General features: G+C 44.6%; 1 protein-coding gene across 1 annotated transcript; it reads right to left on the reverse strand.

Moving 5' to 3' along the window:
* Window positions 1-679: 679 nt before the first annotated feature.
* Window positions 680-9,197, reverse strand: LOC136359395 (elastase-1-like). Its single transcript, XM_066316009.1, has 6 exons — window positions 9,166-9,197; window positions 7,550-7,681; window positions 6,749-6,885; window positions 6,520-6,647; window positions 5,357-5,506; window positions 680-733 (listed from the first exon to the last, which is right to left on the reverse strand). The coding sequence occupies exons 1-6, from the start codon at window positions 9,195-9,197 to the stop codon at window positions 680-682; spliced, it is 633 nt and encodes a 210-aa protein (XP_066172106.1).
* Between the last annotated feature and the right edge of the window lie 7,283 nt (window positions 9,198-16,480).

Genomic DNA, 16,480 nt, shown 5'->3' on the forward strand with positions numbered 1-16,480 from the left:
TCCCAACCTCTCAGCTGGCAAATTGCTGCTGGGCAGTGCTTGTCCTCCTCTGTGGGACCAGGTGCACCGTGTATCTCACTAAGATATCATAGTAAAAAAACTCAAAAACTGTTTAAATGACCCACTGTGGTTTGGAGAAGAGATGAGGTTGTCCTGGGGCTTGACTGGCCTGGCACACACATCCTCAGCTGGGTGAAATCATCTGCAGAGGGTAAATGCTCAACCCCCCACCATGGATGCAGCATTATTTTGACCAGGAAAGCTGAGTGAGGACAAAATGTGCTGGATGTGCCTGACTCCATTACATCAGTAGGTGCATGAAATCCACCAAAATTGGAATATCTGCAACCACAGAGCTGAAATATTCTGTCACAAGTGCAGAGGCTTTTAGTCAGCCCAGCTGAGAAGGCTGAAAGACTTGAGATTCCCTGTGGACCACATGAGCCACACACTGGGCTAAAACATTACAGAATTAATAACATACAAGGATCTGCCTCCAAAATAAACCTGCTCCTCTGAGATCCTTTGCAAATGAAACTATTACCTATAACATTTCCCTGGAAATCAATACTTGGCTACTGCTTTGGAGTAAATAGAGAGGGAAACTTAATGGTACCTAAGTGCTTTTCATAGACAAAGAATCCCAAAGTGCTCTCTGGCAATTAAGGCTGAATGGCTGTCAGGAGGCAACAGGGCCCTTGTAGCCACTCTCCCAAATATCCATCACTTTTGCCTGCAAGTGAACAAGAACTGATTGGTGAAAGAATGGTACAATTTCAACTGCAAAGGTTTTGGGGTTTCTCCTGATAAAGGACAGCAGTGCCAGGGTAGGATTTGGATGAGGAAGGGTCTGTAACCAGAATATTTTTTGCAGCCATGGTGTGGCTGAGGGCCCTATTGCTGAGTTTAGCACCCTGTGACTTAAAAGCTCCCCAGCTCTGTTGGATTTGGGGCCAGCTGAGGTGCTGGAGGGTATGAAGACATCCCCATGAGGGTGGTGGGATGACAAGGGGCCTCAGGAGAGCTGTGGTCCTTTGACACAGAAGGATGGGATGGGATGGGATGGGATGGGATGGGATGGGATGGGATGGGATGGGATGGGATGGGATGGGATGGGATGGATGGGATGTTCTCAGACATTTCTAATGGCATTGACCCCTGTATTTGATCTGTGCATCCCCTGTTTCACAGCATCTGCAGACTCACCTCCCAAAATATCCCAAAGTGTTGCAGCCAGCCTTACACCTGACCAGAGTACCCCACAACTGGTAAAGCCAACCCCCCAGGAGCTAATTCTCCTGTGGTTACAGTTGTCTTCTTTTTCTGCTCTTCATAAACACTTGGACAGCACCACTTTTCCAAAATCCGCTTAATTCCCTGGTTCAACTGCACCCTTACCACTCAGTTTTGGGGAAAAGTACATGGATATTCCCTTTGAGCACTAAAACACTGTGTCCAGCTGTATTTTCCCAGTACCACTGGATATTATAGTGCTGTTAAACCTATCATCTCCACACAGCAAATCCTCTGGAGCACTGCATTTTCCACAGGCTTTCCAAGGTGGCCTCCTGGGATCAGAGTTTTGCCCAGCAGTGCTGAGGAGCACACAGCTCTAGTCAGACACTTGGACAGTGAGAGGGAAAGGAGACACAGAAGAGGCACACATGCCCTGCCTGTGCACTGCCAACTCCTGCCTCCCTCTTATCCTGCACAATAAATCATGACTGAGCAGCACAAGCTGTTCCTGTCAGCAAAAGGCAGAAAGAAAACGCTGCTCTTGGCACCAGGGATGTGATAATGACCCTGAATTAGAGCTGGATGTCTCCAGCACCTGATTCTCATGCTCCTGTGGGTACAGCCCGAGGTTTCTCCTCCTGGCAGTTGTAGGAACAAGTCCAGGAGTTGCTTACGTGGAGGAAGGATTTAAAGGAGCAATGTCCAGCCTGGATTTCAGGGCAGCTTGTGACCAGAGGTTTCAAGCATCTGCTGCCCCGTGGAGACCACAGGGGAAGTTGCACATGTGTGGGCAGAAGCAGGGACAGCCTGTCACTGTTGTCACATCAGGGTACAAACAGGGTATGGCCGTGGTGTTTTAGGTTGTGCACACTCACTAAATTCCTGGTGTGGTCCCAGTAGCAGCAACAACCCCAGAGATTCCCGACTCTGCTGGCCAGGGATGGAGGTTGATGGAAAATTGGGACCCCCTGGGACATCCCCAAATCCCTCCTTACACCAAGCACTCAGGGTTAGACCCCCAGCCCAGGCATCAGGCACAGAGTAATACTTCACTTCTCAGCATCTGAGTCATTTTTGGAAGTAGTTTGAGAGGCTGCCTTTGTAAACTGTCATTTCTCAAAGCCTTTGATCTTGAGTCTTTTTAATTCCTTCTGCAACTTGAAGGAAAAACTTAAATACAGCCAGGCAAGATCTCAAGTGCCAAGTGAGCTCCTGACAGATGGCTGCTGAGTGTTCCTAGAATGGACATTCCTGGGACAGAGAACATCCAGGCTCTTTCAGAAGGGTTTCTGTCCATGGAAAGAGGCTGGAATTAGATGATAGCATTAAGATCCCTTCCAAACCAAACCATTTTAGGTTTCTATGACAGAACAGCAGAAATCACACATGCTGTCTTAAAAGGAGCAAGAAGAATTCAGTACTTTAAAGGAGTATAAAAACTGAGATTCAGGGGTTTTTAGTTTGTCAGAAGAGGACAACTGCCAAACTCCTGAGCACCCAGGAGACACTGCCAAGTGCAGCACAATAAAGTTGAGAGCCAAGAATACAGCCAGGACTTTGCTCCTTCACAAGCCTGTAAGGCCTGTGGTTTCATTTTCATTTGCCATAATAAGGAAGATTTAACTGTTTGCAGAGCAGAGCTCAGGGGAACAGAGGTGAAAAGCAGCTCCTGTGTGGCATTGCTTATCTATGGGTCTGCAAGCAAACACGGAGGGCAGAGTGCAAGGCTGAGACATGGCACTTTATCTGTCCTGGCCCACAAAACTCCTTTAGCACTCGGTGATAACCCTGTGGGACATTCCCTTGGTTGGCCAATGCCCTCTAGTGGCTTCTGGAGAGGAGAATCGTGCATTCTCCAAAGAGAGAGGGTTTTGCTAAAATCCTGCTGTGCCCCGAGTTCGTGCAGGTCTTAGGAGAGATGAGACATAGGCGGTTTAAAATTATTAAAAGGGCTAAATCGAAATCCTTCATCCATAAATGAGCATCTCACACACAGCAAGAGAGAGAGAGGGGAGGTTGTGAGATTCCCTGTGTTTTCCAAGAGGACGATTTTGTAGTTTATAGAGCCATAAAATGATTTGGGTTACCTCAAAGGTCACCTCGTTCCAGCCTCCCTGCCATGGGCAAGGACAGCTTCCACTGTGTCAGCTTGCTCCAAGCCTCATCCAACCTGGCCTTGAACTCTTCCAGGGATGCATGAGGGATGGTGATCATCAAAAGACAAATCTTGCTTTATTGTTCACATATATCTCTTCCTCCATCTTCCCCCTTCCCTCCTTTTACCAGCTCTGCTGTGTGTCTACCAGGGAATGGACAATATTTGGAAATATTATTCACTGCAGACAGACTTGCCCAGCTGACTGAATAAGGACCCCTGCACGCCTAACAGCACAGGGGATTGTTTTACATGGATTTTATTGTTTCCTGCCTAGAAGAGCACACACCAGAAGTGCCCTTTTCTATGTTCTCAGTCTTAAAAAATCATCCTGCACAGAGTGAATTTAAGTAAGAACAAGTTGGATGGATTGTGCATTCTGTGGATTGAGTTTGCCAACACACTTGAGGCAGATGCTCTCTCTAGGAGCACCTCCATTCAAGCAAGACAGATGGAAATTAAGTTTATTAGGTTTTTTATCTTGTGATTACAGTTTTTGAAGATCTGAAGACCAAGCTGAAAACTGAAGGCTTTTGGTTTTTAGAGTGAGATAAATCTTTGTGTTTAGGAAGGATCCTGGAGGCTGCCTTGGCCTTTTGCTGTTTCAGACAGTCTGAGAGCACGACACTGTTTGGCCACGAGATGTTACTGGACAAAAAATCTGTGCATCAGTAAGTAAGTACACTAGGAGCACCTCCATGGTTGAAGCTGTTTGGAATATGAAGAGAACTCAGTTCTGCAGACAAAACCTCTGCTGGCTGCAGTGAGAATAGATCAGGACAGGAGCATTCATTTCTGGTGCCCAGCAGCATCACACACTGCTCTGCTCCCCCTGACAGCACCGAGCTGACCACCTCTGCCTCTGGTGGAGTTCTCCCTGAGGAACCTCTCAATGAGAAAAATCCATCATGGCCATTTTTTGCAGGCTTGGTGCCAAAATTATGGCTTTGCTCAGCCCCAGGTTAAGGGCACTGTCACAGACTGGGGCATTCCCTGAGCCTCCTCCCTGCTGTGGGGTTGGACCCTAAGGCAAAGCAAACACACCAACAGCACCCACTGAGACTTTATTACACCAACATGACCCAAATCTTGCTGTTAATAACCCAGAGAGGTGCAGAAGGGGATTAAAGGAGGGTTAAAGAGCACAGAAACTTAATTTTATCTCAAATATTCACACACCAAGCGATCCTTCTCTAGAAACCTCCATTATTCTCCATAGTCTAGAAAGTAAAAAACAGATTAATTCAGCAGAGAGGCAGAATAAGGCATGTCTCCATCCCAGAGAATGGTCTGAAGAAGGGCTTGTTCCCATCTGAGTCAGAGGACTGCTCTAACAACCTATTCCCACCCAAAAAGGTTTATGGACCACATGTGCCTCCCTCTAGCCCACATTGATTTAAAACACCTCTCCCCACCTTTCTTTCTAGAAGAACCCACAATTTACAGAGGCTTTTCCACAAAACCATCCCTTGTGTTGCCTGGGGAAAGGCTGCTCCTTGTGCCAAGCATTATTTATGGAGAAAAGAACTCGTTGTTCATTCCCAAATGTAAAGCTGAGGGTGGATAGTGCAGCACTGCAGGATTTGCACTTTTAGAGATGTTTTATGTTTGCTGCATTTCCCATCCAGCTAATTCCTCCTGTGGTTTCCTGCAGCAAGGTTTTGTCTGGGTGAATGGTGATGATAATTTTTTGGACACGGAGCCCAGCTCCTGCCTGGCTCAAATTTTGTCTGTGGCCCTCAGCAGAGCATTTCAGCTCTGAGGCAGCAGCTGCTTCCTTACAATTGTTTACCTACACCAAAAAGCAGCATCAAATATCCTGATTTTAGACCTCCCCAGATCTCCCTGTTCTACTCCGGATGGTTTAATACACAAAAAACCCTACTCTGAATGAAAAATAAATGAAAAATTCTTTTAGCCAGATCCTTGCTTTCAGGGGAGATGCACAGGCATGAAGCAACTCACACTGTAGATCCAGTCCACGTAGGCTGACACACGTGTGAACACTGTGGGCTTCTCGTAGGTGTTACAATAGGGAACTAACCCAAAACTCACAATCCCGTGGACTTCCCAGTGATCATCCCTGTAGCAGCTAAGAGGGTCCCCAGAGTCCCCCTGGATTGGAGGAAGGAAAGGAAATATTCAGCTAAATTATCTGAGTAATGACTGGATAGGATTAAGGAGCACTAGAGACTTAAAATATGTGAGAAGATAAAAGCTCTTCCTGGGCTCACAACTTGGTTTGTCACAAGGTTCTGACATAATTAAACCACACACACACACACAAAAAAAATACACTAAGTATCTACAGACTTATAATTATCCCATATAACTGTACTATGTATAATTGTACATAGACCTGCTTTATTTCTATATGTTTTTATATGATAGAAATATAATCACACATTATGCATTTTTTCCACATCTTTTTAAGGGCTCTGAGTGGTTGCTCTTATTCGAAGCCACCTTTGCAGTGAAGGGGATACAGGGAGAGGTAACAAGTATTTCTTGACTCCACATGCCAAACCTCCTTGCCTTGATGCTGAGGCCACCTGGATCCTCTGGGATAATGGAAATCTCACAAGATCAACTATTTCCACCTAAGCTGGGTCAGAGGGAGCTGTTGGACATAGCCCAAACTTGCAGCAAGCTCAGCCGTAAGCAGAGTGGATGGGAAGGAGAATGGTGACAAGCAGGAGGTAGCAATGCCTGGCTCAGGGTGCAACGACACAGCAGCGTTGTAAAAACGGACAAACTTCCTTGTAGCTTCACCCTTTGGGTCAGAGGTGACTGCCAAAGTTTCCCCCTTGTCGCCAGAATCTGGTCCTTGGGACATGCTGCTGAGGGACAGGGCCAATCTAATCTCCAAAATCAGAGGTGCACCATGAGGATCTGGAGGTTTTCCTCCCTGCTCACTGATCTCTGGAGGAATGTGGAGAAGGTCTGGCTCAGAAGACATTCAGCAGAAAGCAGCAGAGGGACCAGGATTTGCAGGAGAACTACTGCAGGTGGAGAAATGGGGAAAACCAGAACCCGAGGCACAGCAAGGTGAGAGAGGAAGGAAAAAGAAAGAGGGCAGCTTGAAACCCCTCGAATTTCAATGCTCTTACAATGCATCCTGCCCTCACGCCATCTCCACCTGCACAGAGCATGGTGTCCTTTGCCTGGGATCCCCACCAGTCCTCCTGGGAGCAGATCCTGTGGTCCACCACTGGCAGCATCAGCTCCTGCAGCCTGTCTGTGCTGCCACCAGCTGCTGCACAGGAGAGGAGACACGAGGAAAGGTGACACCTGATCCCAGCAGCTCCAGGGGCTGGGGAAAGAAGCTTTATCTCCATGGTGGTTCCCCTTACTCACCACTGACCACTCCCCAGCCAGTAATATAGCAGGGATAGTCATTGGGCAAAATGTCTCCCCTGGGTGGGAGCACTCCCAGCTCAACAAATCCATTGGCACTGGCAGAAGAGTCGAGGTGCAGCAGGGCAATGTCAGAGCTGAAACAGGGCACAGGGGAAAGATTCCTCACTGAAAATCCTGGCTGAGGCCTGGATCACACATCCTCACTCTCCTTTCATCATCCACACGAGACTCCAGCCTCTGTGTGATGATAGGAAAGTGCCTTGCAAATATAATTAATTATTCCTTACAGCTCTCACGGGTGACAGGAAAATAAGAGCAATTAAGAGAGAAAAGGCAATGGTATGGACTGATAGAGGGATAACACTCCCCAAAACTCTTCTACAGATTTGGGGTGAATTTTGTAGACCGTGGGTGGGCAGGCATGTCTCTGAGAGGGGTTTGAGACATTGGCTTTCCTTCAGCATTTTCCTGTTGGCTTTCCTTCATCAGATGCACACAGGGCTGTGGCTGCAGGCAAGCCCCTGAATCTTCTGCACATCTTGGGTCCATTTGGGTTTTTTCCCAAACCGGGGAAAACAGGCCCATCTTTTCCCCATCTTGGGTAAAACAGAACTGAGATTATCCACATGGAACACCATGGAACACCTCCAAGAGAGGAGACCATCTGAGAAATCTCCTTTGCAGCACCTTCCAGTGCTTCCCACAAATCCAGCCTGGCTGGGAGCTGAACACACACATAAATGCTGGTGAGAGAGGATGCTCACTATTGTTCAGCTATGTGACAGTAGAAATAATTACCCGTTGGCAATGTCATTGGGATTCCAGCCCTCATGGATGAAGATTGCATCCACACCAAGGTGGTACTCAGTGCCATCCACCTCCAGGAGGTTGTGCTCACCCAGAGCCACCCGGTAGGATGCTCCTGGGGGCCTGGAAAGGAATCACAGAGTAATTGGTGATATGCTCCCCACTGAGTGCTTTGCAGTGCAATTCCTGCACAACCCAGACCTTCCAGTGTCATCAGTCCCAAAGCACCTTCCACCAGAGGATTTTCAATACACTGTAGCCAAATTTGCTGTGAGAGGTGTGGAGAAGGGCAAGGAAGCTGGTGAATTAGCAGCTGAGGGGGCTGGGGGTGTTTAACCTGGAGAAAAGGAGGCTCAGAGGGGGCCTTGATGCTCTCTGCAACTGCCTGAAGAGAGGGTTTCAGCAAGGTGGGAGTTGGTCTCTTCTCCCAGGTAAAAAGTACAGAATGAGAGGAAATGGCCAATGGATATTGGGAAAAATTTCATCACTGAAAGGGTGGTCAGGCCTTGGAACAGGCTGCCCAGGGCAGTGGTGGAGTCACCATCCCTGGAGGTGTTTAAAAGATGTGTAGATGTGGCACTTGAGGACAGAGTTTAGTGGTGGGCTTGGCAGTGTTGGGTTAATGACTGGACTCTAAGATTTTAGAGGACTTTTCTTACCTAAATTTTTTTCCTAAGTGGTGTTATGAATCAGGCACATGCTGCCTGCAGTTTGCTGGTGAAGAAACTGGAGGTGCAGCATCAGCTGCTGCAGTGCTGAGCCTGGTCTTGAACAAGAAGGTTCATTTTCCATTTCTGCACCTTTCTGGAGCAGAGTGTGAAGAACCAGCTGGTTACACTTTATTTTAAGTGCCATCTCCAAAGGCAGGAGCAATTAGAGGGGAGTGTTGGCTTTGCTGGTGTCCCATGGCATTGGCAGGTTGTACAGCAGGGCATGAGAGCAGACAAACACCCCTTTTGTTCCACCTTTCCATCTCTGTGCAGGCCTCTCAGGATGCAAACCCGTGAGGAATGCTCCCACTCATGCAAATGCACCTCCGCTTATGCAAATCAGCAATCAGCTTGATTTCCACTCCCAGGAAGTCAGCGATTAATATGTAAAATCAAAGCTGAAGCCAGCAGAGTTTTCCAGCTTCCCTGATTAAGTGAGCAAGGAGATGTCCAGCTGTGCAATGCATAGAACCAGTGGGGAGCTCTGGGGAGGAAAAGGGTCTGGCTCCCATCTGCAGCAAGAATGAGGAGCAGAAAGAGCAGGTTTAACAGTTTTTATCCTACTCACACGCTGAGACAGTGTGCTGCAGCCATGACCCATTTGCTGCTGATAAGGGTTCCACCACAAATGTGGGTGTAGTACCTCTGGTCATTGGGGTGAGAAATCTGAAGTCACACCTGCATCAGAAAACAACATATTTTACACCTAAGCCATACCATGCCTCTGCAGAAACAGTGTGTGCGGCTTTGGACAGTGGAAGCTGTTATTTTCTCACTGCTTTTTTTTTGTTTGTTTTGTTTTTGGTTTTGTTTTGTTTTTTGGTTTTTTGTTGGGTTTTTTTTTGTTTGTTTTTTAAATTAAGGGCTTTTTTTCCAAGTATAAGACTCCAGCAATACCTGCCATTTCCAGCTGTTAGGTTGGGCTTCATGGCGTCCAATCACTCTCCCTGCCAGCACATCCTTCTGAAGAACATCCCTCAGTGGAGTCTCAGAGATTGCCTCTCACACAAAAAAGAAGGAGAGCAGTTTGTTGTGTAGATTCCTGAAGGGCAGCAGTCCCCACAGCCAGGCAGGTCTGGAAGATGGAGTGGCTGAGGCTTGCACATGGTGACACTGTGGTCACTCTCCATCCTGAAATGAATTTTTCATCCTCCATGAGTGAAAAATACCATAATCAAGACACAAAGCTCTCATATGAAGTGACTCCTTTCCCACACTCCAACCCCACATTTATTCACCAACCTACATCCTTTTTCTTTAGGGTTTTGGCTCTGTCAGAGAATTCCCAAATCTTTCTCATGGAGGTCATGCTCCACAACAGAGGAAAACCCTTCCACATTAGGTTTTGCCCTAGCACAGAAACTGCTGAGAAAAGAAAATTGATATGCTCTAATCTGCACCACATAGAGGTTGAGAGCTTCACCCTTTCCCAGCTCAAATAAATTGCAACTTACCCAGGCAACTGAGAAGAACCACAAACTGAAACATCTTTAAAGAAATGATCTCTTATTTTTTTTCCCAAGAAAATGTCTTTTTATACTAAAATATCTGCTAAGAAACTGTGTCTAAATCTGGGATCAATGGAGCTTATCTATACCCATAACTCATTAAACTGATCAAAAAAATGTTCTCTGTGTGGAAAAAACCCCATCTGCTCAATGCAGAGCCCAAGGCTACACAAACACCTCCACACTGTATGGTTCCCACAGAGCCACGAGGCAGAAAAATTTGGAGTTCTCTCAGATCAAGTCAAAAACAATGCAGGGTAGAGAGAGACCAGCGTGGGTGCACAAGTGGTGTTATTATCCACGTGTTGTGTTATCTTTCTTGTAAGAGATTTTTTTGTCAGTGCAGCTTTCTGCTGCTCCAGGTGACCTGAACTGATCTTTGTCAAATGGAGAAACAAAACCACAGCTCTTTTTATGACCCCATAAACTGCAGTCCCTTGTATTTTGTGCTTGTGGAATGGCATGATTTATATCCATGTAATGGTTAAAGGGAACATAGTAGATGCATAAGTTCTTCAGTTAAATATAGATATAGATTATAGACATAGATATAAACATAGATAATAAATAGATGTTGTGGTTTGAAAACAAACCAAGTGAGAGGCTCCAAGTCAGAAATACAATTTAATGAGAAGAAAAGGAAAAAAAAATAAATAAAATAAATGCAATAATACAAAAAACCCCCCACTGACAGAGTCAGAATACAACCTGATTAGGGTGATGGAAGCAGTCCAGGTGAGGTGGTGTTCCTCAAGCAGTGATCTCATAGAAAAGTCTGGTAGCTCTGGTCAACTGGGAATCCAGTGGCTAAAGACTGCCTGTACTGTCCCAAATCCCAGTTTATATCCAGGTGAGAATGCTTGGCTCCTCCCCCTGGGTGGAGCATCTCCCAATGGGATGATGAGTCATAGAGGAGGCCCTTGATGGCCCATTAAAGAGAGATAACACCCGGAGGGAGTTATCTGTGAGTCATGCACAAGGCATTGATGGGCCATCAACTGAAGATTGTGATAGAATACATCCTAAACTACAACCCAGGACAATAGATAATATAAATATATACATAGAAATAAATAAATATAAACACAGTCCTGATTTTTTTTTTGTTTCCAGAGAGGAAGGCACAGTCCTGATTTTTTTTTTGTTTCCAGAGAGGAAGGAAATAAGAAATGCCTGCAGCTGATGGAAATCCAGAGACTGGCTTCCATGGTCAGGGGAAATCCCCTTATGACACACAGGCCATCAGTGGGTGGGAAGTAAAGCTCACCTTGAACTGCAGTCAGAGAGTAGCTGTCAAGTGAAAAAAAAGGGAGAGTTAAGGAAATGAACTGGAGAAGACAGCAAGGGTCACCTAGCCAAGTGTGCTAATGGGATCCACTCTCCATGGAATGCATGATCCAGGACCTTTCCCATATGATCCCTACAGTCCTCTTTTACAAATCATTTTTATTTTGGTGGGAGCCATTAGAAGTTCAATGTGATATTTCAACACTGAGAACCTCTTTTACTTCTTGAGCACATTTTCCCTCTTACACCACAGATCATTTTTAGCTCCCAGTTTTGCTAGGAGGTCAGAAAGTGGCCTCCTACCCAAGCAGTATCTTCCCTCACCTTCACTGCATTCATCATCCCTGTTAGGCCTGGCCAATTCATTCATTTCCTATCACTAATTTATTTTTTCCAAAAGCTTTTTTGTGTCCCCTACATACAGCCATGTTTAAGAATGCAGTTGTTTGTCCTCCTTTTGGACATCAGGCATTTATCTTGAGCAGTTGTTTGTCCATAATCTGTCCTCCACAGCCATGCACACACCATCAGCACTGTGGCTTTGATGCTGGGCTGTGTTGTAATGCCCAAAGGAGAAATAAATCACACTGGGGATGATGAATTACAGCTGTTTTCAGAATTCCTCCACTCCAGGCATTGTTTCAGTGCAGAGCTCTTGAGGGATGTCTGCATTTCCCCCTGGACCCACAAGGATCACTGCATCCAACTCCAACACCACAAAACCAACTCAAGCAGCCCTCTTAGTGTCCATATGGCAAAACCCTCTTATCTCTGGAACAGAAAGGTCTCATCCCTGTTGCCTCTGAGCCCTTGTCCATACTTTCTTTCCAAACCATGTGTAAAAGTTGCTATGAGGAGCACGGGCTGGTGCAAGCCAATGTCATGCCAGAGGGTGTTAAGAGTTTTCTGTCCAGAAAAAAAGCAGAATATTGGAGTTGGTTCTCTAGCACTGTTTAGTTTCATTTGTCCTCTGGCATTGTTTCAATAATTAGTGACCTAGCACTCTTTAATTAGTATACAGCCTTTTGTCCTCGTTCAGAGAGGATCAGGATTAAATATTTTGATGACGGAAGCATTTTCTAGGTGAGCAGGATATTTTAGGAGTGATAGGAAGCATAAGGGGGTTGTGGGGGATAGCAAGGATCTTGAGGAAAGATTCCAGGACTGTACAAGCAAATAAGGATATTTGGGTGGACTTGAAGAGATCCAGTGCCAGTTATTGAGCACAGAAATGAGGATGAAGTAATATTTTAGGGAGGCCTTAAAGCACAAACTGAATTCCAGACATACATACATACATATATATATATGTGCATATACATATAAATATACTCATCTTATTGTTTAAAATGTTTATCAGATTTAAGGTTGGTCTCATGCAATACCGACCCTTAACCCATATTTACTGATGTTTCACAAGATGATGTTTGATGGAGAGGCCAATGGACTGAATAAGGTCCCACTTAAGCACACCCTGGGACGTTCACATTCATGAGAAAATGCTACCTGGTAAATTTACCAGGCAGCTGAGGCTCAGAAATGCTGCCTGATAAATTTACAGGGCAGCTGAGGTGCAGGGAAGTTCTAATGCACACAGAAACTGCTCTGAGAGTGATTTTTCAAACAAGTTTGATGGACAGACTGTCGAAGACACCTGGAACAGGAGAGCAACTTACAAAATCAAGGTCTTCCCAGTTCACAGGGCTTAACAAGTAGAAGGGAAAGGGATAAACAAACCACAGGGACACTGATCTGGCAGACAAGGGATGAACAGGCTGGGGATGAAGAACAAAAGTGTCTGGACCAGCACTGATGGGCCGTTAAGGAGGTAACTACAGGCTGAGCTTGGAGGGAGCTGATTGGGAAGATGCAACTGATAAGAAGGGGAAAAGAAGGTTGAGGATTTGGGATACTCAATGGGGCTGTGCAGGACAAGTGGTTGGACTTGATGATCTTAGATCTTTTCCAGCCTTAATGAGTCCACGATTCTGTGACTTGGAGGCAAGGAGGAGGTATGAGGTATGAGGGCCTGGTGTTCCCATGGAGGACACACCAGACTGGGTTCCAGCAGCTGGGCAGGAGAAATCCCAGGTTCTGGGGCTTGCTGGAGATGTCAGGCCTTATATAATGCTCTTAACATGGGCTACTGAATATGACAGAGTTACTGGCTTTATTTAAAGCCTTTCTGCACCATCTGGGGAGGTGATGGATTCAGGAGGGCTTTGGCAAATGTTCTACTCAGAGAGTAAACCAGTGCATAAGGCTCAGTGAGTGGGGACATGAGTAACAACAACTAACACCCCATTTTTTTTTATCACCAGCAGCATCTGACAACACCCAGTTTACTTTTGCTAATTGTTTGAGTTGAATTCTGCCCTTGGAACTTTGTTTTAAGTGTCACATGAACTTGGGTCATTGTCAAAATAATATGAATGTTTTCCTTCCAAGAAAAGAGCAGCTTAAAGCACTTTCCAGGACCTAAAGTGATCTAGGGAGGGACTTCTGACAAGGCCATGGAGTGTTAGGACAGGGGGAAATGGCTTCAAACTGACAGAGGGAAGGTTTGGATTAGATATTTAGGAAGAAATTCTTTCCCCTGAGGGTGGTGGGGCACTGGCACAGCTGTGCACCTGAATTCCTACTGATAGAATCTCATAAAAAAATGAATTTATATATTAAATATAAAATCTATATATTAAATCTTTATGTTATTGCAACATATTATTGACTAACTAGATGGAACAGATGAATCAAATGTTCTTATCATTAAACCCCCCATGAAAGCTTTTCAGCTTGTCTGAGCACAGAAGATGCAAAAAGAAAACCATCTTCCCTGGTAAAGGCAATGATACCATTTTCAGGAATAACATTTTACAGCTGGGTGCTGCATGAAGAATTAGGATGGTTAGACTCTTAATTATCCAAAACACTGCTCATCAAATCAAGGTCAAAGAGCTCCTCTAAGCAGCAAACCTTGCTACCTGCTTTAATATGTTTAATGATTGATGATTAATTTTGAGCATTCATAAAGCCCCATTAAAATCATTAACTGTTCATTCGCAGCTCGTAATGAAATGTTTTGTTGGGTCAGAGCAAAGTGCTCAGTTAGTTGCAATTTCACACTGTTATTTCTCAATACCGATTTGATTATGTTGAAAAATCTAAAGAGAGGAGCAAAACATCAATAGTTCAAATTATTTAAGCACCACACAGAACTGAAAAAAAAGTCTTGAGAAAAAAAAGTCTTTTTTGTTTACTTCTAATAGCAGAGTAGCTTGATTTTGCTCCAAATTTTGCAGAACCTTCAGTCTACAACTCAATCTCTTGTTTCAGTATTTAAGTAACCATTGCACTAGAAAGCAGTTTATTGAAATCCACAGTTTTCATAACTCTTAAGAGTTATGGGTGTGATTTTTCTACCAGCAAATAAATTGTATGCTCTAGAAAAATTAGTCTGTGGAACATTATAAACATTCCTAACTCCACTGAAATTAAAGGAAAGGTTTAGTATTTATGACATCAGAATCTCGCCCACCGTGCTGACTGGAAAAGTTCACTTTGACCTTAAGTAAAGAGGAAAAAGTACAAGATAAACAGCTTACATTCTGTCTCTGAGTCCTTACTCAACATGGAAAAAGTAGTAAAAACATTCACATATAGTATTTCAATATGCTTTTTGTTTAAAGGGAAAAATAAAATGCTATTCCCTGTGAAGAAAAAAAGGTGGAAAAACAATTCAGGAGCTTATGTGCATTTTGTAACAGGAAGGAATGTACATGAAAAGATCTAAAGACTATTTAAACTAATTTTTGCAATTTCTACAAGTAGACTGAGAGCTTTTTCTACATCTTTTCTGTCTGTAGTAGCCATTACATAGTATCCTGTAAGGTCTTTAGATGATTTGAGCCCTCTTGCAAACAAGGACAAAACTCCTTTAATCACTTTTCTGCTGCTCTTACACCTTGTTTCTCCTCTTCCTTCTATTTATCTCAATTACAACAACATTAAATTCTCACTGACATTTCCCAGTTTCTCAGATAGTTTCTAATATAAAGCAAAATGCAGTTTTTGCCTATAAATCCTGACTGCCCCATGTGTAAACAGGGTGGTTATGCATTTAGTTTTCTAATTGTCTCATAAATCACACCTTGACTCAGACTGGAAATTCATCTTAAACTGCTACAACCTGCACACCTGCTCTGGAGCTGATGTTATCCTACTCTTGCAGCATGGAGGATTTTAGAAGTGCTGCAATTTCATTTATTTTTTCTTAATGAAAAGATGTTTAAAAAGAAGAATGTCTAGAAATTCATATTCTGTATCTAAGTGGGCTGTCAGTATGTACATTTGTGCTTTTCCTGCATGTATATTCATGTACTCAAGACTGATCAATTTTTATTTCAGTTTTATTATTTATTTCAGCTCAGGGAATAGCACCAATGCACCTTTCTTTTATCTTTCCTCCTTTCCTGGTGTAAAAAAGAAAGGCACACACCCTGCCATATCTATTCAGAATTTCTGAAAAAAAAAAAAAAAAAAGAAAACCAAAAAAAAAAAACAAAACAACTTGGTTTTTTTGAGGCCAACTGGCCTCAAAGTGATGATCAGATGCAGGAATATACACACAAAAACATACCTGAAAGAACAGGATTTCAACCAAATTTCAACCAAATTTCAACCAATGTCAGGAAGCTCAACATAAAGAGCAGAAAAACGCTGAGTGCTTCCACGTGTGGATGTGTGGATGTGACTCTGTTTTCTCTGGTTGGTGCAGTTCAGCTGCAGTTTCACCATGTTTACAGTGCCACGTGTTCCAGCCATACCAACAAGAGCCCCTGAGAAGGCAGCAGCTGAAGGACACGTGTACCTGGATGCACAGCAAAGTTGTTTTTGCCCCAGGATCAGGATTTCCCTTGGTGGGAAGTTGCAGGTGTGCTCTCATCCAGCAGGAAAACCAACACCAGCACATTAAAGAGGGACGGCAGAGCCAGAGATAGCATGCCTGGCCTGAAACGAGTACAAGAAGGGCTGGAAGGAAGGATGAGACTCTTGGACTCACTGGGTACCTCCAAACCAGGAGATCCTTGGCCAGACTAGGACCAGCTGAATCCCTGCTGGCAAACTCCCTTGGCAAGGGCTGTGTGTGCAGAGCAGGTGCTGCAGCCCTGCCCTCCCAGCCCTGGGCACTGAGCTGTCTGTGCCCAGGGACAGCTCTGACACAGCAGAGCTGAGAGCTTGGGTCACACTGCTGGGAAGCTGCTCCATGGGAGGAAATGATAAATGAGAAAGAAAAGTGATGCCTTAAATCTTAGCTTTCATGTTTTCCAGATTCTGTGCTGCCTAGAGGTGTAGTTCTGAGTCTCATATTCAGTGCTAGGAAGCTTCCTTCACACAGCAGGGACACAAAACAAATCCTT

Source organism: Sylvia atricapilla, chromosome 1, assembly GCF_009819655.1.
Source record: "Sylvia atricapilla isolate bSylAtr1 chromosome 1, bSylAtr1.pri, whole genome shotgun sequence".
NCBI classification, from domain to species: Eukaryota; Metazoa; Chordata; class Aves; order Passeriformes; family Sylviidae; genus Sylvia; species Sylvia atricapilla.

Coding starts and splice junctions, on each gene's coding strand:
- LOC136359395 (XM_066316009.1), bottom strand. CDS start 9,197: ATGAAGCCCAACCTAACAGCTGGAAATGGCAG. Junction 5,507..6,519: donor TCTGTGCAGGTGGAGATGGC/GTGAGGGCAGGA, acceptor CCTCCAATCCAG/GGGGACTCTGGGGACCCTCT. Junction 734..5,356: donor ACGTGGACTGGATCTACAGT/GTGAGTTGCTTC, acceptor GTTCACTTGCAG/GCAAAAGTGATGGATATTTG.